Source organism: Pelophylax lessonae (genome assembly GCF_965119305.1).
Source record: "Pelophylax lessonae genome assembly, chromosome: 2".
NCBI lineage: Eukaryota > Metazoa > Chordata > Amphibia > Anura > Ranidae > Pelophylax > Pelophylax lessonae.
The window spans coordinates 97,947,272-97,974,331 of NC_138769.1; the positions used below are offsets into that span (position 1 = coordinate 97,947,272).

At 43.6% G+C, this 27,060-nt stretch overlaps 1 protein-coding gene across 3 annotated transcripts in view; it reads left to right on the forward strand.

The window, feature by feature from the left end:
• Positions 1-4,778: 4,778 nt before the first annotated feature.
• The window catches only part of EVA1C (eva-1 homolog C), a 127,272-nt gene continuing 104,990 nt past the window's right edge, over positions 4,779-27,060 (forward strand). The window contains exon 1 of one of the 3 annotated variants that reach the window (XM_082246097.1): positions 4,779-5,103. In XM_082246097.1, coding sequence (XP_082102223.1) covers positions 4,983-5,103 — 121 coding nt within the window. In that variant the 5' untranslated portion in view covers positions 4,779-4,982. The remainder of the gene's footprint in view (positions 5,104-27,060) is intronic. The other 2 variants (XM_082246096.1, XM_082246098.1) reach the window with 2 other exon arrangements.

Genomic DNA, 27,060 nt, shown 5'->3' on the forward strand with positions numbered 1-27,060 from the left:
GATTTTCTTTTTAAATTTAGAGGGTGGAGATGTTGGCCTGTATCAACTTCTGGACCGGAAGATTTCCCCCATTAATGACCAGGCCATTTTTTGCGATTCGACACTGCGTTACTTTAACTGACAATTGCGCAGTCGTGCGACGCTGCACCTAAAAAAAAAAAATGTACAGTGGGTACGGAAAGTATTCAGACCCCCTTAAATTTTTCACTCTTTGTTATATTGCAGCCATTTGCTAAAATCATTTAAGTTCATTCTTCTTCCTCATGAATGTACACATAGCACCCCATGCTGACAGAAAAACACAGAATTGTTGACATTGTTGCAGATTTATTAAAAAAGAAAAACTGAAATATCACATGGTCCTAAGTATTCAGACCCTTTGCTCAGTATTTAGTAGAAGCCCCCTTTTGATCTAATACAGCCAGGAGTCTTTTTGGGAAAGATGCAACAAGTCTTTCACACCTGGATTTGGGGATCCTCTGCCATTCCTCCTTGCAGATCCTCTCCAGTTCTGTCAGGTTGGATGGTAAACGTTGGTGGACAGCCATTTTTAGGTCTCTCCAGAGATGCTCAATTGGGTTTAAGTCAGGGCTCTGGCTGGGCCATTCAAGAACAGTCACGGAGTTGTTGTGAAGCCACTCCTTCGTTATTTTAGCTGTGTGCTTAGGGTCATTGTCTTGTTGGAAGGTAAACCTTCGGCCCAGTCTGAGGTCCAGAGCACTCTGGAGAAGGTTTTTGTCCAGGATATCCCTGTACTTGGCCGCATTCATCTTTCCCTCGATTGCAACCAGTCATCCTGTCCCTGCAGCTGAAAAACACCCCCACAGCATGATGCTGCCACCACCATGCTTCACTGTTGGGACTGTATTGGACAGGTGATGAGCAGTGCCTGGTTTTCTCCACACATACCGCTTAGAATTAAGGCCAAAAAGTTCTATTTTGGTCTCATCAGACCAGAGAATCTTATTTCTCACCATCTTGGAGTCCTTCAGGTGTTTTTTAGCAAACTCCATGCAGGCTTTCATGTGTCTTACACTGAGGAGAGGCTTCCGTCGGGCCACTCTGCCATAAAGCCCCGACTGGTGGAGGGCTGCAGTGATGGTTGACTTTCTACAACTTTCTCCCATCTCCTGACTGCATCTCTGGAGCTCAGCCACAGTGATCTTTGGGTTCTTCTTTACCTCTCTCACCAAGGCTCTTCTCCCCCGATAGCTCAGTTTGGCCGGACGGCCAGCTCTAGGAAGGGTTCTGGTCGTCCCAAATGTCTTCCATTTGAGGATTATGGAGGCCACTGTGCTCTTAGGAACCTTAAGTGCAGCAGAAATCTTTTTGTAACCTTGGCCAGATCTGTGCCTTGCCACAATTCTGTCTCTGAGCTCTTCCTTTGACCTCATGATTCTCATTTGCTCTGACATGCATTGTGATCTGGAAGGTCTTATATAGACAGGTGTGTGGCTTTCCTAATCAAGTCCAATCAGTATAATCAAACACAGCTGGACTCAAATGAAGGTGTAGAACCATCTCAAGGATGATCAGAAGAAATGGAAAGCACCTGAGTTAAATATATGAGTGTCACAGTAAAGGGTCTGAATACTTAGGACCATGTGATATTTCAGTTTTTCTTTTATAATAAATCTGCAACAATGTCAACAATTCTGTGTTTTTCTGTCAGTATGGGGTGCTATGTGTACATTCATGAGGAAGAAGAATGAACTTAAATGATTTTAGCAAATGGCTGCAATATAACAAAGAGTGAAAAATGTAAGGGGGTCTGAATACTTTCCGTACCCACTGTATGTCCTTTTTTTCCCCCCCCCCACAAATAGAGCTTTCTTTTGGTGGTATTTGATCACCTCTGCGATTTTTATTTTCTGCTCTATAAACAAAAAAGAGCAAAAATTCTGAGAAAAAAAACAATAGTTTTCACTTTCTGCTATAAAACATTCCCAATTAAAAAAAAAATGTAATATCTATTTTTATCATCATTTTAGGCCACTTTGTATTCTGCTACATATTTTTGGTAAAAAAAATCCCAATAAGCGTAATTTTTACTGGTTTGCACAAATGTTATCGCATCTACAAACTAGGGGAAAAATTTATGTAATTTTTATTTATTTATTTAGGGTTTTTTTTTTTACTAGTAATGTCGGCGATCAGAGATTTTTAGCGGGACTGCGACATTGCGGCGGGAGATCAAACACCTAACTGACATTTTTTACACTTTTGGGGGGACCAGTGACATTACTACAGTAATCAGTGCTAAAAATATGCACTTTTCCTGTACGAATGACACTGACAGGAAAGGGGTTAACACCAGGGGCGATCAAAGGGTTAAATGTGTCCCTAGGGGGTGCTTTCTAACTGTGTGGGGGATAGACTTATAGTATGAACACAGGGACCTGTGTTCCTAAATAGGAGGAACACAGGAACCCTGTGTTCATTGCTGACAGAACAGCGGTCTGCTGAGTTTACAGTGGCAGACCACCGTTCTGTCTCCACGGGGAGCGATCCTGGGTGCCAGCTCTGCCGATCAGCTTCCCCTCTGGCGAATGGGTGTGCACACGCCCCCACGAAGCAACGTATGGGTACGTCGTTTTGCGGGAACCTGCCGCCGTATATGTACGGCGGCTGGTCGGCAAGTGGGTATTTAGGTTAGTTTATTGTATTACATTTGTATTTTCCCTTTTTGTGTATTTAACTGGTATTTGTGTATTGTTGCTTTACATTTTTTTTACTTTTTTTTTTTTTCTGTGAAAAAAATGTAACATAATGAGGCTGATGGTGGACTGTTTGACTGGAGTTTGTGACTACATAGGATCCCATAACTCAGTAATTTCATTTTCAGACCATGGATGATCCCATAACTCAATAATTTCATTTTCAGACCATGGAGGATCCCATAACTCAATAATTTCATTTTCAGACCATGGAGGATCCTATAACTCAGTAATGTCAGTATGAGACCTTGTAGATCCTATAACTCAAAAATGTAATAATCATATTATAACGCAGTAATTTTACTATCAATTCATGCAGGCTGTGCTTGCACTGCAAGAGATAAATGCTAGTTTTGTCCTCGGGAACATTAAAAGTAGAGATCGACCGATTATCGGCAAAGCGGATATATCGAGGGCCGATCTGCACTTTTCCCAATATATATCGGAATCGGCCCCTGAGGTTACCGATATTGCCGATATTTTGGGAAAGTGCTGTACCGGAGTGATGCCTGCATCTAGAGGCATCACCCCGGTACCGGCGTCCATAGCCGACGGTCGACTGTCTTGTAATGACAACCGATGCGGCTGAGAAGCCACTTGGCTGTCATTACAAGGAGCGGGAGGGGACGCCCTCCCCCTCCCGCTGCCTTTCGCGGCTCGCCCGGATCTATCGTCCCACAGGGAGCCCGGGAACCAGCTTGCATGGCCGCCGAAGAGAAGAACCGATCAAATCTGCGTTCGGCTCTGATCGGGTCTCCGTGTAAAAACCCGACATCACTTCCAGGTACTCTGCGCCAAATTAAAAAAAATGACAGCATTCAAAACAGCCAAACTTGGTGTTTTGAATGCTTTTAAGTGCTGAGGAGGGGTTTGGGGTCTTTTAGACCCCCCAGATCCCTCCACAAGAGTACCTGTAAAAAAAAAAAAAAAAAAAATAAGTAAAATAAAAAAATGTAAAAAAAAAAAATTTTTTAATGTACGAAAATATTGGCCAATATCGGCCAATACCGATATGCGATGACCAAAATATCGGTATCGGCAATGAAAAAAACAATATTGGTCGATCACTAATTAAAGGCACTTTTTTCTTACTTTATCGCTTGCTCTCTGGGTGGCCAGTGTTCTCCTATTTTCTTGAACATCTGGGTTGTGGGAGAGCCCTTAGTGTCCTCACTTACAATGCAGGACTGCTGGTCCTGCATTGTATGTGATGATGTCAAGAGCATAGGGTCTGATCATGGAAGGGAGGCAGCCTGAGAGAGTGAGGGAAAGGATAAGTCAAAGTATCCCTTAATGTCCCTCCTACTAAGCTCTGGAGGAACTGCACTTTGCAAAGTGCACAGTCTATTCGCCTTTCAACCCCAATAACTTTATAGTATTTAGTTATATGGCCATAGAGGATCCTAACTCAGTACCTTCATTATGTGATTATAAATGAAGGGAAAATCCTCTAACCTAATACAGTAGTTTCATTATCAGATCATGTAGATTCTTACAAATAAATTATATCATTATCACACCATGAAGAACCCTACAACTTAGACATTTAATTATCTGACCATGTGGGATCCTATAATGTTGTAGTTTCATTACCTGACTATATAGACCCCTACAACTCAGAAATGTCATTATCTGACCATTAGGGCTATAGACATCATTTCATTATTATATGATCATAAAAAAAAAACCCTATAACTCATTAGCAGACCATTCCTTACAACTCAAAAACAACAACCATTGTCAGACCTTGTAGTTCCTATGTCACTGTAATTTCATTATCTCACCATATAGATCCTCCATATAACTCATGTCATGATCAGACTGTGTGGGGTCCTATCATTTATTGATTTCATGATCTGATCAAATAGGATCGTACAACACAGCAATGTCAGTAATGTCATTATCAGACCATGGAGGATCGTACAGCTGAGTGATATACTCAGGATGACCAGTAGATGGCGGCAGCCCGCCATGCCCGGTGTACGGACCGGAGTGTAGAAGTCGGAGGTAGGAAGGTTCTTGTGGGTCGGAATCCTCCACGTGCTGCAGGATCGGGGGGTGGGGCTGTGTATTGCACTGGCCGGGGTGAGAATGGCACTGGTGCCACTGGGAGCTGGATGCTGCCACTGATCCCACCACCCCGGTGCTGGCAGAGACTCTGTGTACTGCGCTGAGCCATCCATACACAGACACACTCATCTCTCCGTCTATGAGGACCCCCATCACATCCCCGGGACTACAATACTCAGGGATCAGATCATGTGAATGCCCACTCTGCCCACCATGGTCAGGACCGATGAGGGGGGACAGGTGGACCTGAGTACCATCCTCTGCTTCCTCCTCCTCACCTTCACCACTCACGTCTCTGCCCTGGCTGACTTCTCAGGTAGGAGGGTGGGGGAACTTTATAGAACTTTCATCCTGAGGGAAAATGTGCAACTTTTATTTCTAGTCTGATACTTTTACTGATAGGTTGTAAGTGACCAACATAACATAAAGGTGTGTATATATATATATATATATATATATATATATATATATATATATATATATATATATATATATAATAATAATATTACTACATACAACATACATTTTTATGTGTGTGCGTATTTATATGTATATATATATATATACATATAACATGTCTGTGTGTGTATATATATATATATATATATATAATATTATTATTATTTTATATATATATATATATATGGATATGTATATATGAGAAAAAATATGTACAGTATATATTATTATTGCTATTATTATATTATTTTTAGAACAAATATAGATATTTCCATATTTTCATGGAGGTACACTGTTACCTTAATGTAACATTCATGAACACATATTTATAAAAGGTACTATAAATATATATATATATATATATATATATATATATATACATATAACATGTCTGCATAAATATATATATATATATATATATATATATATATATATATATATATATATATATATATATATAACAAGTCTATATATAAATATATTTTTATATGTGTGTGTATATATATATATATATATATATATATATATATATATATATATATATATATATATATATATATAATATTATTATTATTTAATATATATATATATGAGAACAAATATATACAGTATATATTATTATTATTATTGTTATTATTATATTATTTTTAGAACAAATATATATATTTCCATATTTTCATGGAGATACACTGTTGCCTTATTGTAACATTCATGAACACATATTTATAAAAGGTACTAATATATATATATATATATATGAGAAAAAATATATACAGTATATATTATTATTATTATTGTTGTTATTATTATATTATTTACAGAACAAATATAGATATTTCCATATTTTCATGGAGATACACTTACCTTAATGTAACATTCATGAACACATATTTATAAAAGGTACTATATATATATATATATATATATATATATAATATTATTACTTTTAAAAATATTAATTTATTTATGAAATATTATTTTTAGAGCAAGTACAGGGGGTCCCTGGGTTACAAACAAGATTGGGTCTGTAGGTTCGTTCTTAAGTTGAATTTGTTTGTAAGTACATTTTTTTAAAGTGTACCTCCAGCCAAAAAAATTATTTTTGCGTTTTTTGGATGGCGTAGGGAAGGGTTACCACCCATGTAAGGTTTGATTTGCTGCTGTCTGTGCCCCTGTTCAGAAGATTTCACCTCACTTTCTGTCCCTATGACAATTGGATTTTGAAAATGCTGGGTTGTGGAAACAAGGATTGGTGATAAAGCTTCAGTGGAGATGCCTTTTTCCCATCATGACTTACGGGAGTGAATTTCCCTTCCTAGGAGTAGATTTCTCCTCACTTCCGGTTTTCTTCTTCTGTAAATAGGAGCCGTTTGTAAGTCGGATGTTTGTAACCCGGGGACCGCCTGTAGAGTACTGCTTGAACCTTGAAAAAGGGGGTGAACCCTAAAAGCTTATCCTTAAAATGTCGATGTTAAAAAAAAGGATCACAGATAGTACTCAATTTACAAATTTGTTTATGGCTTATTTGTTACAAAACCCACTGAACTCCGGGGAAAGGAAAACTCCTAGTAGTGGGGTTGCCCCTGCCCTGGAAGGGTTACATCTGACCTCCGGCCTTCCGTACAATCTTGCACAGTTTTACAGGCTCCTCTCCTGTACTGGAGTTATTTACTGTGAATTTTCTATAAACTGTGAGCGTCTCACAGTGTGCATTAGAAGATGCAGTAAGTCAGATAGAGCCCACCTCTTTTCCTGGCTGGAGGACATCCAGCATCATTTAGCCGTTTCCTCCCCAGCTGAACTGTTGTGGGTTCAACTTTGCCACATAACTAATTGAATTAATGTGAGATCAGTGGGAAGAATGTCCCTCTTACAGACAGAAAATGAAAAGATCATTGGTGTCAAGCTGATGGAATTGGGCCCAGAATTATGTAGGTACCACCAAATAGGAGGTCAATTATCCACAGCTCATGGAACCCCTGGATACCTCTGGAGGAACCCTAGGGCTCCACAGAACCTTGGTTAAGAATGGCCGATCTAATGGAAGTCACCTTTGTAGACTCCAGAAATATGAAGAGACTGTGGTCGATTTCAAAGCACATGTGTCCATCAGAATCTACTGTAATTACTCCTTGTGGGTGAAGTTGAACTTTAAAAATAAAAAAATGTACAATCTAGATTACCCATTCTCAGCCTTTTTACCCAGATTACCCTTTTTTCCCAGATGAAATTTCATGTCTCAGGGGAACCCCTGTGTTAGCTCAATCTTGTCAGGAGGCAATTACAAGATGATTTACAGCCCTTCAGTCCTAACTCCCCCTGTGTAGTGAATTCTCCGTCTGCTGGCCAGGAGATGCAACGACACTATAGCAACTTAAGCTTAGCGTAGACACATCTAATTTATTTCAGTTCGGCTCATAGATTTATAGGAAATTTGAGCGGGAAAAACCAGTTCAAACTAGGGTACAATTGATGGGTCAGTTTAACAATAAAATATATATACTAAGACAATACATGAAAAGGCTTTTGTTTCCCTAACACAGCGCTGAAAATGTGTGGTGTAGTGTGTCTGAAAGTTCGTTTGTGGAAAAGCCGCTCCGTCTGTGTTCAGCTGTCTGATGTGTTAATGTAAGCAATTGTCAATTGTGTTCAGGTGTTGTCTGTCGTCTATATGCAAAAATACAACTGCCAAGTGTCAAAGGATGTATGAATGAGGTGTGTTCAATATGTAATTGCAAGTGGTCACATTCCATTGTAGAGTGGGAACGAGCTGAAATGTATTATGAAATATAATATTTCAGTAAGACACATTGATACACTCTTTCAATCAGTAAGTACTAACTCTTCTATCTATGATGGAGAACAGTTCTTTGTGAGGTTGGACATGACTGCATGCTTTTCCCTGGAGCACTACAAGATGGCATCATGCACCCTGTCGGAAGCACATCATTGGTAGAATGGAGTCAGAGCTTATTCGTAGTGGTCCCAGAAGGAAGCCGTATATTCTCCTGTCACTTCCTGTCATGCATTCACTTAGTATATCCCCTTTAAATGATACAATAGAGTTCCTTCTTAAAGTTGAACTCCGGCCTTCCTTTCAGTCTTGCACAGTTCTACAGGCTCCTCTCCTGTACTGAAATTGCTTCCTCTGATTTCACTGCACACTTACCGATCTTGGTAAAGAGCCAATGACGTGGTTCTTTACCCATGTGATTGGCTGTGTCCAATCACAGCTGGTCACAAGTAAACGCAGAAGTGCCGTTTATCAGCACTTCTCTCCTTACACTGTCAGAGTGTGTGGCAAGGAGAGCTGATTAGCGGCTCCTCCTTAAAGGGGAGTCCAGGACAAGTAATCAGGGCACTGATCATCAGTGCCCTGATTACAGTAAAGCAACAGCAGTGCCCATCAGTGACACCAATCAATGCCCATCAGTGACACCAATCAGTGCCCATCAGTGACCCCAATCAGTGCCCATTAGTGATGCCAGTCAGTGCCCGTCAGTTATACAAAAATCGCGCTAAATGAGATGGAACTAATAAAAGTCCAAAATAAAGTATTGTCCAATATTCCACACTTTAAGTGTTGTGATTGGAAATGTGTTGTCAGTCCAAAATCCCTCTAGGTAATGTGCTTACCCGAACTCAGAAAGATTAAGGCCCAAATTCCAGATCGGCAAACTTGATGACGTGGTGGTTGTCTTAGATGAATCTCCGGATTTAGGATATGTGAAATTATAAAACATAAGGAAACGCCATAGCATAAAATCCCACAAATAAATTGAAGTGCTATTGTTTGATAAAACACCAGTGTTGTGTTTATATTATATGGATAAATAGTGAAAACAGAAGTGAATAAGTCCACCACCAGCTTTAGTACTGCTTACCAGAAACAAATGTAATAAGGCAATTCATGAAAGAGCCAAAACCAGGTGTATTAGGAGGAGCTCTTCACCAAAGGAGGAAAGCACCAGATGTTATCCACCGCAGAAAGATCAGTCCCTTACCAGACTGAGTGCAAGACAGTCTAAAGATTAATAAATCCACCCCAAAGATCCGGCACACCAAGATCTCCAAGCCTCTTACCAGAAGCAAATAACAAGCAAGTGTCTGGATATCATGGATGGCTGGACCTCCAATGCCCACAGGAACAAATGAAGCAGATCAGACTCCAATGAGTAGACACACAGGGTGATGCCGAATCCCTTGGAAGCTGAATATTGATCGGTCCCAAATGAATAAAACATAAAAACCGCCATAGTGTAAAACCGCATTAAATTTAATACACCTGGTTTTGGCTCTTTCATGAATTGCCTTATTACATTTGTTTCTGGTAAGCAGTACTAAAGCTGGTGGTGGACTTATTCACTTCTTTTTTCACTATTTATCCATATAATATAAACACAACACTGGTGTTTTATCAAACAATAGCACTTCAATTTATTTGTGGGATTTTATGCTATGGCGTTTCTTTGTTTTATAATTTCACATATCCAATATCCGAAGATTCATCTAAGACAACCACCACGTCATCAAGTTTGCCGATCTGGATTTTGGGCCTTAATCTTTCTGAGTTCGGGTAAGCACATTACCTAGAGGGATTTTGGACTGACAACACATTTCCAATCACAACACTTAAAGTGTGGAATATTGGACATTACTTTATTTTGGACTTTTATTAGTTCCATCTCATTTAGCGTGATTTTTGTATAACAGATTTTAGGGGGTGTGGTCACACTTGAAATCGCAGCTTTTTTTGTTTATTTACTTCACCTGTAGCGCGGTTATCTCCTTTCTTTCTCAGTGCCTGCTCACCTGTGCTTCCCATCAGTGCTGCCCATCAGTGCCGCCTATCAGTGCTTATCAGTCCTGCAAATCAGTGCCACCTATCAGTGCCCATCAGTGCGGCATATTAGTGCCTCCTCATCAGTGCAACCTCATCCGTGCCCTTCAGTGCCACCTCATCAGTGCCCATAAGTGCAACCTTATCAGTGCAGCCTATCAGTGCCTTTTAATGCCGCCTCATCAGCACACATCAGTAAAGGAGAAAAATTACTGATTTACAAAATTTACTGACAGAAACTAAGAAAAACTTTTTTATTTCTAAATATTTCTTTTCCTTTTTTTAGTAAAAAATGAAAAACCCAGCAGTGATTAAATGCCACCAGAAGAAAGCTCTATTTGTGTGAAAAAAAATGATAAAAGTTTCATTTGGGTACAGCATTGCATAACCGCGCAATTGTCATTCAAAGTGTGACAGCGCTGAAAGCTGAAAATTGGCCTGGGCAGGAAGGGGGTGAAAGTTCCCAGTATTGAAGTGGTTAGGTTGACCATATTCCAGTAAAATTATATTGGAACATTTGCACAATAATTCTGAAAGGTCATTCATCAGACCATTCGATGTTGCCATTATGGACTCCACAAATGAAAACCCTGAACCTTTGTATTCAATTGCCATGCCAGTGTTTTCAATTTTACATTCAGTTTTCCAATACACGTGTGCATTGCAATGAAAATCATATTACTATGGCTGAGAACAATCATTAGCTTGACTGAGCTTTAGAGAGACTTGGCATCTATAGTGGTCAGGGTACTATTCATACTCTAAGGAACCACTTAGAAGTTTATCTTGTATTTGTATAGGCACATGTCCTGCAACCGTGCCGACTTCCAAACTTTTCTCTTCTTTAAGTTGTCAGGACTTGGCAGGGGATTATTATGGGGAATTCTTTCTTGGGTCATTGGGTTTTCCGCTCGGTGTAATCTGTATGATCAGGACCTCTTCTTTAGCTGTCCCTCGGCCTGTGTGCTGATCTCTCTCTGCACACTAAGGTTTTCTCTAATCTCTTCCACACCTGCTGCGAGGGAATGCATAAAACAACATTACGTTTGCCCTCCATGGCCTTCCCTCTCCTGACTATTTACAAGTTCTCACACTAACACCCGGCTGCCAGGAGGAAAGGTTACACATGGACCTCTGCACATTTCTTCCCTTTAATTTATACTTTTTCAAAACTTCTGCATAATAGGAATGTAATGTGCTTCCTAGACTAGTTGATCCATGACTTAGCTAAAAGGAAATGTCTGTGTACTTTTGTCTTCCATGGGGGGCCACTTATGAAAAAAAGAGAGCAAAGGAATTACATGTGACCCTCTAATACCATAGTTTAAAGGGCAGTTGTGCTTAAAAATCAGTAGCAGCCATTTAAAAATCATGGTGTCAATAGCTAGATTGTTCTCTTTCCTGTTTGGCTGTCTGACTACCCTTGACAAACAAATGTGGTTATATTACGTTTATAATATTATGATGGGATGATCCAAAAAACTATTACGTGGATAGTTTGTGATTGCCTTCTTGTTTCAATGTGATAAGCTAGTGGTCTCCAAACTGTGGCCTGCAGGCTAGATGTGTCCCTTTGCTTGCCTTTGGGACACCATTCCATCCACTGACACACATGATGGGGCACTATTCCATCCACTGACTAGAGTGACGGGGTACCATTCTTTCCACTGACACCAGTGACGGGGTACCATTCTTTCCACTGACACCAGTGATGGGGTACCATTCTTTCCACTGACACCAGTGACGGGGTACCATTCCTCTCAAAGACATCAATAATGGGACGCCTTTCCAGCTACTGACACCAACGATAGGGCACTATTCTTCTCACTAAGGACCCTTTCAGACTTGTACAACCTGAAAGTCACACGACTTAGATGTGACTTGAAGCAATGCCTGTGTCATCTTGAGGTCTATAGACCTCAAGTTACATCAAAGTCGGACCAAAATATTGCAGGGACTACTTTGAAGTTGCTGCGACTTGAAGTCACATGAATAGAAGAAGATATGAATGGTACTCATTGGAAATCATGCGGTACGACTTTTAATGTGACTTTGAAGTCCCAAGTCATAGGACAAGTCTCACAAGTGTGAAAGGGGCCTTACACATACAGTGGAGCACCATTCCCGTCAAAGACACCAATGATGGGGCATTATTCCTTCCACTGACACCAATGATGGGGCACTATTCTTCTAACTGGCACCAACAGTGGGGCACTATTCCTCCCACTGACACCAGCGATTGGGCATTATTCCTCTCACCGACACCAACGATGGGGCATTATTCCTCTAACTGGCACCAACAATGGGGCACTATTCCTCCCACTGACACCAGTGATTGGGCATTATTCCTCTCACTGACACCAATGATGGGGCATTATTCCTCTAACTGGCACCAACAATGGGGCACCATTCCTCCCACTGATACCAACAATGGGTTACTATTCCTCCCACTGATACCAACAATGGGGCACTATTCCTCCCACTGATACCAACAATGAGGCACTATTCCTCCCACTGATACCAACAATGAGACACTATTCCTCCCACTGATACCAACAATGAGGCATTATTCCTCCCACTGACACCAACAATGAGGCACTATTCCTCCCACTAAAGCCAATATTGAGGCATTGTTTCTCCCACAGATGTTGGGGCATTTTCTACTCCCACTGGCCACAGTCCGGCCCCTCTAAAGCCTGAAGGACAGTAAACTGGCCTTCTGTTTAGAAAGTGTGGAGACCCCTGGTATAAGGGAATGCCCCCAGTTTTTATGAGTAGCTGAGTTTTCCCAATTCTGCCCTCTCTGCACTTATCCACATGTGAATGGAGAGGAAGAGATAAATTTCCATGGGTACAGAGTGACACCTATATAACAATGAAACTTCTCCTGGGCCTTTAGTTAGTTGTTGGTGTCAGTTCATGGTGCCTGGCTGCCCGATTTGAACATTGCCAAAATATCACAGAAAAATTGGGATGGCACATTCCTGCTAAGAGAAAAAATGCAGTGCCCTGGGTAGGTGACCTGCTTTGCACGACAAGGAGCCGTAGGTAATTTGTCCTGCAGAAATAAGGACAGCAATATACCCTCACTCCTTCCATGGGCCCTGATTCCCTCAGCAATGTTCCCATGACCATGCCTTGTTACTGCCTGTGCTGTGAATCAATAAAAAAGGAAATTCAAATGCTGAATAAAATTTATTATTACCGCATATAGTTGCAATCAGAATGCAATATGTTTCATAAGAGTGGTCATTTAATTAATCAAAGTGGCGGCTGACATTTCCATTTATTAGCATAAACAAGGTAACTAACACCTCTAGAGCCCAGCACTGACCTACTCTAATGAAAACTAATATGTGAAAGATATTAGTGCAACATTGTTACAGTGCAAATAAACATAACTATTTCAAAAGGATACAATGTCCATGCACATTTGTGTCCACAGAAGATAAACAATACAATGTGTCTGTAGTAATGAATGACTGACTGACAACCAGTGTGAAAATACCCAGTGTTTATCCACAGAGAACGGATCTAATCGTGTTTGATTGGATCTGTTTTCATCAAGTGGATAGACACTGGGTTGTCCGTCATTTGTTACAATAAACCATGTTCTTTAAGACAACACTCACATTTCAGCATGGTCACCAATCACTGCAGCGGCATACAGGCATACCCCACTTTTAAGTACACAATGGGACCAGAGCATGTATGTAAAAACGAAAATGTACTTAAAGTGAAGCATTACCTTTTTTCATTTCTCAATGCATATAAATACACCAGCTCCATAGGAAATCTTGGTTAGCTTGACATGGCACTGCTCCCAAACCATAAGTGACAAGGACACCAAGCAGGACTATAACATGGTAGATAACCTAGGCAAGCTGGCCGGCCACAAATAGGATATGTTGTAGTCCTGGGTCCCCTCTCGGTGCTACCTAAGTTTGGTATCCCTGTCACTTATGGTTTGGGAGCAGTGCCATGTCAAGCTGACCAAGATTTCCCATAGACGCCAATGTTAAAAACCAGGAGTAGTGCCATGCCAAGCTGACCAGGCTGTGTCTGTACTCGTGAGTGTATGTAAAGTGAGTGTACTTAAAACAGGGTATGCCTGTAGTACACTTTATGTAGTGGGCTTCTAACCCACAAGAAACTAGAAAAGGGCTAACTGGTTATATTTACCTCCCAGGCCAAAGGTTCCCAGTCCTACTTTGATTTGGTCTATGTGACCGGTGTGCCAAATGCTCTTTGGCAAACAAAATAAATGTGTACAGCAGTGTCAAAACCAACATACGTTGAAGGCAGTGTTAGTTTTGGAGCACAAAATATACCAAATGCATTTCCAGGTGAATGCTTATTGAGGTAAAAGGGCCACATGCCTGCTGTAGGTGTATTTATCTGGTGAGGGAAAGGTTTTCTAGGCTCAGCTTTGGTCAGCTCATTTGACTGGTGAGGGAAGGTTTTTCCAGACAAAACTGTTGTTGTCTTATTTAGCTGGTGAAAAAAGGTGTTCCAATCTATACTTTTATTGACCCACTTGAATAGAGAGGACAATATATTCCAGACCCCACTGTTGTTGGCTCACTTGGTTGGGGAGGGTAAGGTGTTTCCGGCTCCAATGTTCTTGGCTCACTTGACTGGTGGGAGAAAGATGTTCCAGGCCCTACTGTTTGCCAGCTCACTTGACTGGACAGGAAAATTTGATCTGGGCCCCACTGTTGTGAGCTTACTTGGCTGGCGAGGGAAAAATATTCCAGACCCCACTGTTCTTCACTAATTTGGTTAGTAAGGGAAAGGTGTTCCAGGCCCTAATGTCATTGACTGACTTGGATAGAGAGGAAGATATATTCCAGGACCCACTGTTTTTGGCTTAAGCCCTGTACACACAGGATGAATGCCGGCCAACATTGGACAGTTAAAATAAAAATGTTCGACATTCAACCCGTGTGTATAGCACCGTGTCCAACAGATGCCAACCATTTGGCCGGCTTCTGCCGGAAAAGCATGCTGGAAAACCAGAAGCCGACTGGCTCCCAATCGGAGTGTTCTGGTGGAGGGGCAGGGGCATCCCCCAGTCAGAACACAACAGCTCAGCGGGGTCTGATCGGAGCTAACAGTTTTTTTTTTTTTGCTCAACCTGCTGGGTTGAATGAAAAAAAAAAATAATAGTGTGTTTCAGGTTTACCTTGGTTGGTGAGGGAAAGGTGTTCCAGGCCCTTACTTGACTGATGTGGGAAAAATGCCTTAGGCCCCATTGTTCTTCTTTCATTTGGCTGCTGAGGGAAAGGAGTTCCAGTCCCTACTGCCATTGGCTCACTTGGCAAGAGAGTTAAAAGATATTCCAGGCCTAACTGTTGTTGGCTCACTTGGTTGGAAAGGAAAAGGGGCTCCAGACCTCGCTGTTGTCAGCTTATATGGCTGGTGAGGGAAAGTTGTTCCATGCCCCAGTGTTTTTAGCTCTTTTGGCTGCTTGAGAGAAATGTGTTTCAGACTCTACTGATGTCTGCCCACTTGGCTGGTGAGGGAAAGGTGTTTAAGGCCACACATTTATCAGCTCTTTGTCTTATCTCTTATAGTTAACATACATAGCATCTGTACTTAACTGCATATAACATTAAATGGATGCCCCACAGTGAAATGACTCACAATTTAACAAGTTGTATTTAATGGCACAATGCATGTCACAACATTTCACTACAGTTATATAATGCGATTATACCCGCTGGTAGTGGAGAAAACTTTAATATGTCAGAATTCTGCTGCTGTTGTGCCTGTCAGAGGCAAGGGAGACTAATTACAAAGTTTTGCCAACTAAGCTCTATCAACCGCTATCTTCAGTATAGCATTACCAGTATACAGAAGAATGTAAATAACGGAACAGAAGTTATTGTGCCCTTCTTCATAAAGGAGTTGTGAAGTCAGAAGGCTTTTTATCTTAATGCATTCTATGCATTAGTGCCGGTTCACACTTCCACGTGTGCGGCGATCGCATGTAATATCGGAGCGCACTGCTCCTTCATTCAGCCATACACTTTGTATGGTTAAATTCGCACTGCACCTGCACAAAAGTCGCACATGAGGCATTGTTTTAGCCGCATCAGGATCGGATCGCACAGTGGTTCACACTTGTGCGATCCGATCCTGTGCGAACTGTCAGATCGCACTGCGATATGCGATCAAACTGGGGGTGTCGTTAACATTTAATTGACACCCCCAGCGTATCGCATATGGCAGTGTGAACTGCCAGATGTGCGTTTGCGATGCGGGAACAGGCTGCAAATTTGCAGCCTTCCCGCATCGCACAAGTGTGACCTGGCACTTAAGATAAAAAGCCTACTCTGTGTAGCAGCCCCCCCTCTGCCCCCCTAATGCTTACCTGAACCCCTTCTCTATCCAGCGATGTCTACGATTCCCTTGGCCGTCTGGGACTCTCTCTCCTGATTGGTTGAGATGCATCCACGGCGCCAAAGTCAATAAGCCAGTCAGGGGAGAGAGGGGGCGGCGCCGAATGGCAGCATTGTGTCTGAATGGACACACCGAGCTGAAGCGCGGCTCGGGTGCCCCCCATAGCAAGCTGCTTTCTGTGGGGGCACTCAATTGGAGGAAGGGACCAGGGGCAGCAAAGAGGGACCCGAGAAGAGGAGGATGTGGGCTGCTCTGTGCAAAACCACTTCACAGAGCAGGTAAGTAGAACATGTTTGTTATTTTAAAAAAAAAAACGAGACTTTACAATCACTTTAATTAACACTTTATGGCCAAAAGTACTTGGACGCTCCAACAAATTCTTGAGTTCAGGTGCACAAAGCAAGCTCCATAAGGCTCGGTTAACACTGCTGCGACTTGGGATTCGACTTGTGAGACCCAAAGTCGCATGCCATGTGAAATCCCATTTTTGTCAATGAGAGCTGTCTTAATTAGCATTACTGAAGTCGCTCCGACTTTAGAAAAAGTTCCTTTACACAAGGCGACTTCTATCTGACTTGTGCCCAAAGACTTGGATGTCACCTCTAAGTCAGATCCTCATCTTAATTCAGGGGTAGGGAACCTATGGCTCGCGAGAAAGACATGGCTCTTTTGATGGCTGCATCTGGCTTGCAGACAAATCTTTAAAAAGGGGGTGTGTCCGGACGTGAGCCGCGCTGGACGTGTAGTCCCAGAGCTCCGCCACGTCTACCACTCAATCCAGTGCCATCCGCATAGCTGTGCCCGGTGCCAAGGAGATTTCTGCACCCATCGACGGTACACTTTGTGGGCTACCCACCGCTACTCTCAGTTTGTCTCTGGGTGACCGGATTGCCTCTCTACAGACCTCACCGCCTACTCATGGTACTGCCGCCGGCTCATGTGCTGTGCATCTGAGGGTCTTGGCAATCACTACCCAGTAAGGAGACCTGCCATCCACTCCCTGTGCCCCGACAGACATGATCTCCTTCCCCCCTGACACCTGGGGACCTGTGGGAGCTGCCTCTCACATCCACTTCTGAGGCCTTCAGCGGCCGGCCGCCATTTTCTCAGGGCCTATACTCACCTCCATCACTCGCAGGCCTGCAGCCCGCTTCACCACTCCGGCCTTATTGCATACCTGCCTGCTCTGCTCTCTTCCTGACCGGACTCCAGGCACTTTCACACGGCTCCATCTACTCACTGTATAGCTGCGGCCCATGAATATGAATATTAAATAAAGGTTCCCGACCCCTGAAATATAGTGTATGGCTCTCACGGAATTACATTTGAAAATATGTGGTGTTCATGTCTCTCTCAGCAAAAAAGGTTCCTGACCCCTGTCTTAATTGATGTGATTTGGATCCAACATTACAGGAAGACTACCCAGGCATTCCCTGAAGTTGCTTTAAAGTTCCTTTAAAGTTGCATAAAGTCGCACTGAAGTTGCCAAGTTGCCTGGCAAAGTCGCACTGTAAGTAGCGCGACTTTCAGGTCACGGCAGTGTGAACTGAGCCTTAGGGTATAGTTTAATGAGTCTAGCCTGGAGTGATCTGCACAGAGCCCTGACCTCAACCCTACTTGAACAACTTTGAGATAAATTGGAATGCTGGTTGCAGGTCAGGGCTTCTCTTATAATATCAGTACTTTGCCAATGTCACTACCTGATATTTCAATATTAATGCCCATGGTTTTGGAATAGGATGTCCAACAAGCTTATATAGTGTGACAGACAGGCTCAGACTAGGAGAGGGAATGGCAGGGTTGGCAGCCAATCAAGTGCACTACATGCAAATGTATGATAAGGAACATGCTGAAAAAAGTAAGAAGGATGACTTCATCAGCCTGATGCTGCTCTTTCACTGTCCAGTCAGCATGCTAGGGGTAGAGAGAGAGCACCTCTTTATCCTTTTGCAAGTGATGTAATTCATCTTACTTTGCTGTGTGAGAAAACAGTGTAAATCTCAAGACTGCATGAACAGAAATACAAACCTTTGGCAGCCAAAACAGCTCCCTAGTATATGTATTTAGATTCATATATAGTGGTGTGCCTAAAGTTGAGCTGTAACCAGGCCTGTAACAAGGGGTGGGCAGGAGGGGTGGCTGTCCTGGGCACTGATGTGAGGTGGGGGGTGCCCAGGGCAGCCACCCCTCCTGCCCACCGAGGAGATGGGGGTGGTTTGGGGGGCAGCAGGGGTAAGAATTGTTATAGGAGGGAAAATTTGGGTGCGTGTGCTTGAAAAGGTGATTTGGGAAGATTTGTGTTGGGAGGGGGGATGGGGGAAGATGATTTGTGCTAAAAGAAGTGATATGGTAGAGGGTATTTGTGCTAGAAGGGAACTTTTTTTTTATGGGGGAGAGGGTATTTGTGCTAGGAGGGGACATTTTTATGGGGGAGAGGGTATTTGTGCTAGGAGGGGACATTTTTATGGGGGAGAGGGTATTTGTGCTAGGAGGGGACATTTTTATGGGGGAGAGGGTATTTGTGCTAGGAGGGGAAATTTGAGAGGGGAGGGAATTTGTATTAGGAGGGGGGAGGGGTGGAGAGGTTTGTGCTGGGAAGGGGGATTTGGAGTGGGGGGGTTTGTACTTGGAGGGGAAATTTGAGGGGTAGAGAATTTGTGCTAGGAGGAGTATTTGTTTTCTTGGGGTGGGGGGGGGGACTTGAGAAGAGAGAGGATTTGAGCTGGGAGGGGTGTTGGAGGGGCAAATATTTGTGCTAGGAGGGGCAATTTCAGCAGGGGACAGATTTGTCCTGGGAAGAGGGGGAATTTATTCTTAGGGGTAAGCATGAAGATTAGTGCTTCATTTTTTTTTTTTGGGGGGGGGGGGGGGGTTTGCTAACACATAATGCTCACACATCTTGGGGGGGGGGGCGGGGGTGCAGTTTGACATGTTAGCCCTGGGCTCTAGATGACCTTGCCCGGGCACTGGCTTTAACTATAAAAGATGCAGCAAGTAGTTATCCAAAAACGTGTTTGCCATAAGAAGTTTCTGTTTTTTTATAGATCAAAAGAAAAAAAATTCAAGTCGGCCTCCACAGGTCACTGTAACACGAGCCTTAAAAGCATCTAGTAAAGTAATAACAATTTGTTGTACCTAATTGAGTGTGTTTAATGGCCTTCTATAAGGAAATGTTAACAGCAGACAGATTAGTGTACATTGAATTGATGGCATACCAGGAGATGCATGGCTGGATTTTGAGCCAAGAGATAAATGAGTTTGGACCCAGGACTTGTACAATAGATTGTCTGTAGAAAATAAATACTTCTCCATTACAGCTTCACTCAGCATTGACTTGAAGGGGGGGATTAAGAAGGTGAGTGGAATCCAGAGGAGAAAAACTGTCAAGGCTTTTACTAGCGAGAAGACCGTAAATCCGTATTTACAGAATAGATTATATTTAAGGAAGACCAATCACCAATGGGCACCAGTAGTAATCTGAATCTTCACTCTTAATTTTTGCTTTAATTGTGGAACCCTGACACTCATTGTTTGATTTTTGATAATTCACTTGTATTCTCTCCCTGTCAGAGCTGAATGTTGGGTTGTATGGCCATTCTTTTGCTTGCCTGAGACCAGTTCTGATAACAGATACTCATGAAGTTTTTTTTTTTTAAATGACAGTTTTGTCATCCTCTAGCCCAGACAGTGTCAATACTCGGGCTTGAAAGCGATTGTCTCCTCAAAAAAACAAAAAAAAAAAAACAAATCCTGCAGGAAAAGCCTTAATGAGCTAGTATGCATCATCTCCTGGCTGCGAAAGTGGTTCCTCCCTGGCATACAGCCGTCACTTCTGGGTGTCCTGGCCGCGATCAGCGCTCTCCATCTGCCCTGGTGTCACCAGCCTGTTTCTCCCCAGGGTCCACACTGGTGTTCATCCCTGGTCCCCTCAACTCACTAGGCTTCACGAGACACCTCTTTGGAACTCCTGGTTGCGGTTTTCATCCTCCATTTGCCCGGGGTCCAGCTGTAATTTCAATCTATACAGGAGTTCCTCACCATCCATGTGGCTCCAGGCTTTAGGGGCATCACCATTCATTTTAACTTGGTCCTGCAATACTGTTTGGTTGCCTGCTACTTGGAACTTGTACGCCTTATAAACCACAGAATAAACTTTTTTTTATCTCTGAGTCATATCTATTATGATTTGATTGTGGTACAGCGCTTTTCCCCACCTTTTCGTTTTTTTTTCCTTTGATCTCATTGGTTATGAGTTTGGGGTAGCAGTGGCCAAGCACTACATCAGATTCTCCATGTGGGTAGTTGTCCATGTGCATGGCTATTTGTTTTTTCCTGGGGAAAGAGCTGGGGAACCAGAACAGGAGAAACTAGCAGATGTCACCAGGGCTCTCCCAAGACATTGTGCTGCCTGGGTCAGAAAAGGGAACTTCTGCCCCCACCCCCTCAAAAAGAAAAAATCACACCCACCAAAAGGCCCCCACATCCATTATTTTATATAAATATAACATTTAGAAAATATTATATACAGTTTACTGTTATCTTCTTCCATAACTCACCACCAAACACCCACTGTCGGTCCTCAGTCCTCCTGTCACTCCTGTGTCTGCCGTGGCCACCGTCCTAGAAGATCCAGCTTGCCCTGCGTGAGATGGAGTGCACTGATGTCTGATGTAATTGCGCACACCACGATCACGCGAGGGCCGTTCCACACTCCGCCTCCTGATACTCTTTAGCAGACGGCAGTATGAGATGGGGAAATGCCGCCCGTAACGTAATGGCACACAAAATTGTTGGAAAAAAAATCATGAGCATCATTTTTCCGCCCATCTTAAAGTGCTGCCTGGCAGGGGCATACCAAGGGGTTGGCCAGATTGGCACCTGCCAAGGGCGCAGGCCGAGGGGGGGCGCAAAAAAATTGGCAGTGTTAATAGGGATTTTTGCACCCTCCACTCAGCCTGCACCCCCAGGCAGCGTGCGGCTCCAATCCTGGAGCCTGTATCACCGCTCAGCAGGGTGAGACTCCTTCAACCTCCTCTCCACTCCCAGGCAAAGCCGACTGGGGTACCCCCCCTCTCTCTCTGTAACCCCCTCTCTCTTTGTCACCCCCTCTCCCTCTGTCACACTCACTCTCTCTCTCTATCACCCCCTCTCTCTCTATCACCCCCTCTCTCTCTGTCACCCCCTCTCTCTCTGTCACCCCCTCTCTCTCTGTCACCCCCTCTTCCTCTGTCACACTCACTCTCTGTCTCTCTGTCACCCCCTCTCTCTCTCTCTCTCTCTGTCACCCCCCTCTCTCTCTCTGTCACCCCCCTCTCTCTCTCTGTCACCCCCCTCTCTCTCTCTGTCACCCCCCTTCTCTCTCTCTGTCACCCCCCTTCTCTCTCTCCGTCACGCCCTCTCTTTCTCTCTCCGTCACCCCTCTCTCTCTCTTCCACCCCCTCTCTCTCTCTCTCTGTCACCCCCTCTCTCTCTGTGACACCTCCTCTCTCTACCCCCCCTCTCTCTCTCTCTCTGTCACCCCCCTCTCTCTCACTGTCACCCCGCCTCTCTCCCTCGCTGTCACCCCCCCTCTCTCCCCCGCTGTCACCCCCCTCTCTCTCGCTGTCACCCCCTCTCTCTCCGTCACTCCCCCTCTCTCTCTCTCTCTCTGTCACTCCCCCTCTCTCTCTTTCACCCTCTCTCTCTTTCGCTGTCTCCCCCCCTCTCTCTCTGTCACCCCCCCCTCTCTCTCTGTCACCCCCCTTTCTCTCTCTGTCAAACCCCCCCTCTCTCCGTCAAACCCCCCCCTCTCTCTCTGTAAACCCCCCCCCCCCTCTTTCTCTCTCTCTTTCGGAAGGGGGCGTCGATACAGCTCCTTGCCAAGGGAGCTGGAGACCCTCAGTACGCCTCTGCTGCCTGGGTCCAATGGACCCAGCAGGACCCATGGTAGGGCCGGCCCTGCACGTCACACTTGGTGACCAGCATGGGAGCAATATAACAGGTGAGCACGGGAGCAAATGCTGAACTGAACCAATAGGACATAAGGCCAGTTGGCCTGTTCTTGCCTTGGGACTGTGTTGGGCAAAGCAGCCCAGTGCAGCCCAACACTGCTGGTGTAAATTAGTCCAAAAGTGTGTCTTCTATTTCTGCCTAGAGTACAGGTTTAAACATATGATATAAAATCCTCATAATTACTGGTGCTCAAAGCACAGTTGTCAGCGTGCTGTATATGTTTATGTTGTCATTAGGAGCCATGCTGGTCATTTCTCTGAGACTGCGCCGGCGCCTTTTTAGATGCAGAGCAGATAAAAACATGCCGGCTCCACAAACATGATGCTGGCTGAACATGTTTCTCTGACACCTCCTCCCGGCCTTTTACTGCTGAACCAACCCTGGTCTAATTTCATGTCTGGAAATTAATTACACCTGCCTCACATATTATGGACAAGGAAGCATTTACAGAGGAATTTCTGCCGAGAAGAAACAAAGTTGAATTAGCTGCTGGTAATCCGAAAAATCAGGATCTAGACACACTGAAAGTCAAACATGATCTACGTTAAAGCGGAGTTCCACCCTGGTTATACATTTTTTAATAAAAATACCCCGGGACAGTCAGGGCTAGCACATTCCACAATGGCTAGCCTCTGATCTGTCCCGGGTTGCACTTACCTTTTGGGAGAAATACTTACCTTGAAAATGTCTTGTCCAGCGCTGCCATCTCAGGTGTGGGCAGCTTGAAGCCAGCGCGATCCTCTTTCGCATCCTCTTCCATCCTCTTCCTTCTTCTTCGGTCCCACGATGCACTGCACCGACCCCGACGTCACTTCCGGTGCGCGCGCGTCATCCCTCCACAGCTTCTGGGCATGCCCAGAAGCTGTTTAGAAGGGAATGACGCGCGCGCCCCGGAACTGACGTCGGGGCCGGTGCAGGCGCAATGATTCCTGGGAGCGATGACGTTCAGCTCCCCGGAATCATTGCAAAAGCCAGGAAGTGACGAATCGCCATGGCCGCCGAGGGGAGGAAGAAGGAAGTAAGGTAAGTATATTTTCTCTAAGGTAAGTAAAAAAAAAAAAAAAATTGCGATTATCCATTTGTTTTTCAGGTGACCCGGAGCGAGAAGATGGAGGTAAGTGTAAATTTAGGGTGGAACTCCACTTTTAACCACTGGATTTTGTATTCCTCTGATATTTCTTCTCTTTGGCTACAATAAAAAATATTTTTTTCTATATTGTTTTTTGGGCCAATCTAACTGTTGTTAGCTGTTTTAATTGTGCATATCATGTAAGAATAAACCGCAACAGCACGCACAGCTATCATAAGCGCCCTGTGAAATGAGCTTTTGTTTGCATCAGACTTGCTTGTCTTCCAGTTCAAGCCTATGGAAATACAATAGCAACTTGAAGCAAAAGCTGTTTAACCATAGAAATACAAAAAGGAACACAGACCTAAATGGGATGTAGTAGTCCAAAATAATTGTAATTGTTATTAAAAAGGTCACATAAAAACAACCAACGCGTTTCAAGGGCAACGCCTTCATTGGGCTCAACGTCAGATAAAACTTGGTTGGACTTGCTATGGGGGCACCCAAGCCAAGTCACAGCTCCCTGTATCCATTCAGACACTAAACTATGGCCCAGCCCCACTGTCTTTCACTTCTCATTGGCTGACTGACTTTGATAGACAGCAGCAGGAGCCATTGGCACCACTCTGCTATCTCTGCCGATGAGGAGGACAGTCCCCGGCAGCCGAGATACTCCTGCAACATTGTTGAACCTAGATGGACCTCTGGTAAGTATTAGGGGGGCTGGGCGGGGGGGGGGGGGGGTCTGCTGCACACAGAAGGCTTTTTATCTTAATGCATAGAATGCATTAAGATAAAAAACCTTCTGACTTTACGACCTCTTTAAAGTGATACTAAACACACACTGTTTAATTTACATTGTTCCTTCTATTTCTGTGGCACTGGATTTATTTTAAAAAACATCTAAGTGCCTTTTTCCTAATCGATATACAGCAGTCACATTGCCTAGCCCTTTCCCAGCCTGTCTGCAACGAAACATAAGCAGGAGGAACTTCTATTTATCTGCTGCTGGTTACATGTTCAAGAAAAAAACAGCCTTTGGAATACAGAGGAAAAATAAATAATGAATATCAATAAATTGTCATACAAATATATATTTGAAAGTAAATCTTTATTATTTTTTGGCAAAAATATGGTGTGGGTGGATTTCTTCCAGTCACAGGCTGTGTCACGAGTCACGACCCTCCAGTTGTGTCTTACAATAAGGCCCCTTTCACACTTGTGCGACTTGTCCTGCAACTGCAAAGTGGCATGACAAGTCGTACCCCATGATTTCAAATCAGTAGCTTTCATATCTGTGCGACTTCAAGTTGCAGCGATTTCAAAGTAGTCCCTGAACTACTTTGGTCTGACTTTGATGGTCCATAGACCTCAAGATTACACAGGCATTGATTCAAGTCCAGTAAAAGTCACAGCAAGATTGCTCAACTTTCAGTTTGCACAAGTCTGAAAGGGTCTAAGGCTCCATTCAAAGTTGCACCGACTTTGGAGTGCAACTTTGGTACAACTTTTACGCAACTTTGATGCAACTTTCAAACAACTTTGGATGGGTGCAACTTGAATACGACTTTGGCATTGACCAGTGATAATGGACAGCTTTTTCACAACTGTTGCATTGCAAAATTTTCAGGTACAACTTTCATGCAACTTTTGACGGTTAACACTAAAGTCTATGGCCCTCAAGTTGTATGAAAGTCGGAAAAAAGTAATGGATGAACTACTTTGAAGTTGCTGCAGCTTTAAAGTGATTGTAAAATCTTGTTTTTTTTTTTTTTTTTTTTTTTTAATAAGAAAGGTTATACTTACCTGCTCTGGGCAGTTGATTTTGCACAGAGTGGCCTGGATCCTCCTCTTCTCGGGTCCCTCTTCTGTGCTCCTGGCCCCTCCCTCTTGAGTTCCCCCACAGCAAGCAGCTTGCTATTGGGGCACCCGAGCCAAGTCACAGCTCCCTATGTCCATTCCAACATGGAGCTATGACCTGGCCCGGCCCCTCTCCCTCCTAATTGGCTGACTGACTTTGATTGACAGCAGCAGGAGCCAATTGTGCCACACTGCTGTCTCAGCCAATGAGGAGGGGAGTCCCCGACAGCTGAGAAACACCTGCAACATAGTTACATAGTTACATAGTTAAATAGTAGTTGAGGTTGAATAAAGACAACAGTCCATCCAGTTCAACCTGTGCAGGTGTGTGTGTCAGTGACTGACATATTCATTTCCTATAACCCTGAATGTTGTGATCTTTGAGATTCACGTCCAAGAGTCTTTTAAAAGTATCCATACTCCCCCTAGGTACCACCAATTGTGGAAGAGAGTTCCACAATCTTACTGCCCTTACAGTGAAAAAACCCCTACGCAGCTTAAGGTTAAACCGCCTCTCCTCTAATCTCATTGTGTGGCCCCGTGTCCACTTACAGTCCTTGAGACTAAATAGTTTTTTTTCCGATGCTGGGATCACCATTGAGGTCTTTGTAAATCGCTATCATGTCACCTCTCAGGCGTCTCCTCTCCAGGGAGAATAAATTAAGTGCTTGCAATCGCTCCTCATAATTAAAGCCCTCCAATTCCCTAATTAGTTTAGTTGCCCTTCTTTGGACTCTCTCCAGTTCCAGCACATCCCTTCTGAGGACTGGCGACTAGAACTGGACAGAATACTCCAGATGTGGCAGGTACAGGGTTTTATAAAGTGGCAGGATTATAGCTTTATCGATGGAATATATCCCCTTCTTTATGCATGCTATTATTCTGTCGGCTTTGGCAGCTGCAGCTTGACATTGCATGCCATTGCCTAGTCTATCTTCCACTAGAACCCACAGATATTTCTCCATCCTTGATTCCCCCAGAGGTTTCCCCCCTAGAGCATGTTTTGCGTTTATGTTTTAAGCCCAATACCTTACATTTTTTTCACATTAAACCTCAAATGCCATGTAGTTGCCCACTCTGTTATTTTGTTCAGGTCATTCTGTAAGATTCCTATATATTGATGAGAAGTTATTGCCCTGCCTATTTTTGTGTCATCCGCAAAAACTGAAATTGAGATAATGATCCCATCCTCTATGTTATTTATGAATAAATAGAATAAAATTGGTCCCAGGACTGAGCCTTGGGGGACCCCACTTACCACTCCAGACCAGTCTGAATATGTGTTATTTATCACCACCCTTTGGACACGCCCCTGTAACCAGTTTTCTATCCAAGAACAAACCTTGTGGTCCATGCCCACAGACCTTAGTTTGTAGATTAAGCGTTTGTGGGGAACTGTATCGAATGCTTTAGCAAAATCCAGATACACCACATCCACAGGTCTCCCCCTATCTAGCTCACATTCGCCTCCTCATAAAATGTTAACAGATTGGTTTTGCAAAAACGTGCTTTTGTAAACCCGTTCTGATTACTGCTGATGATACTGTTGTCCTTAGCAAATTCTTGGATATAGTCCCTTATCATCCCTTCCAATAATTTACATACTATTGATGTCAGGCTGACCAGCCTATAGTTTCCGGAATATGCCT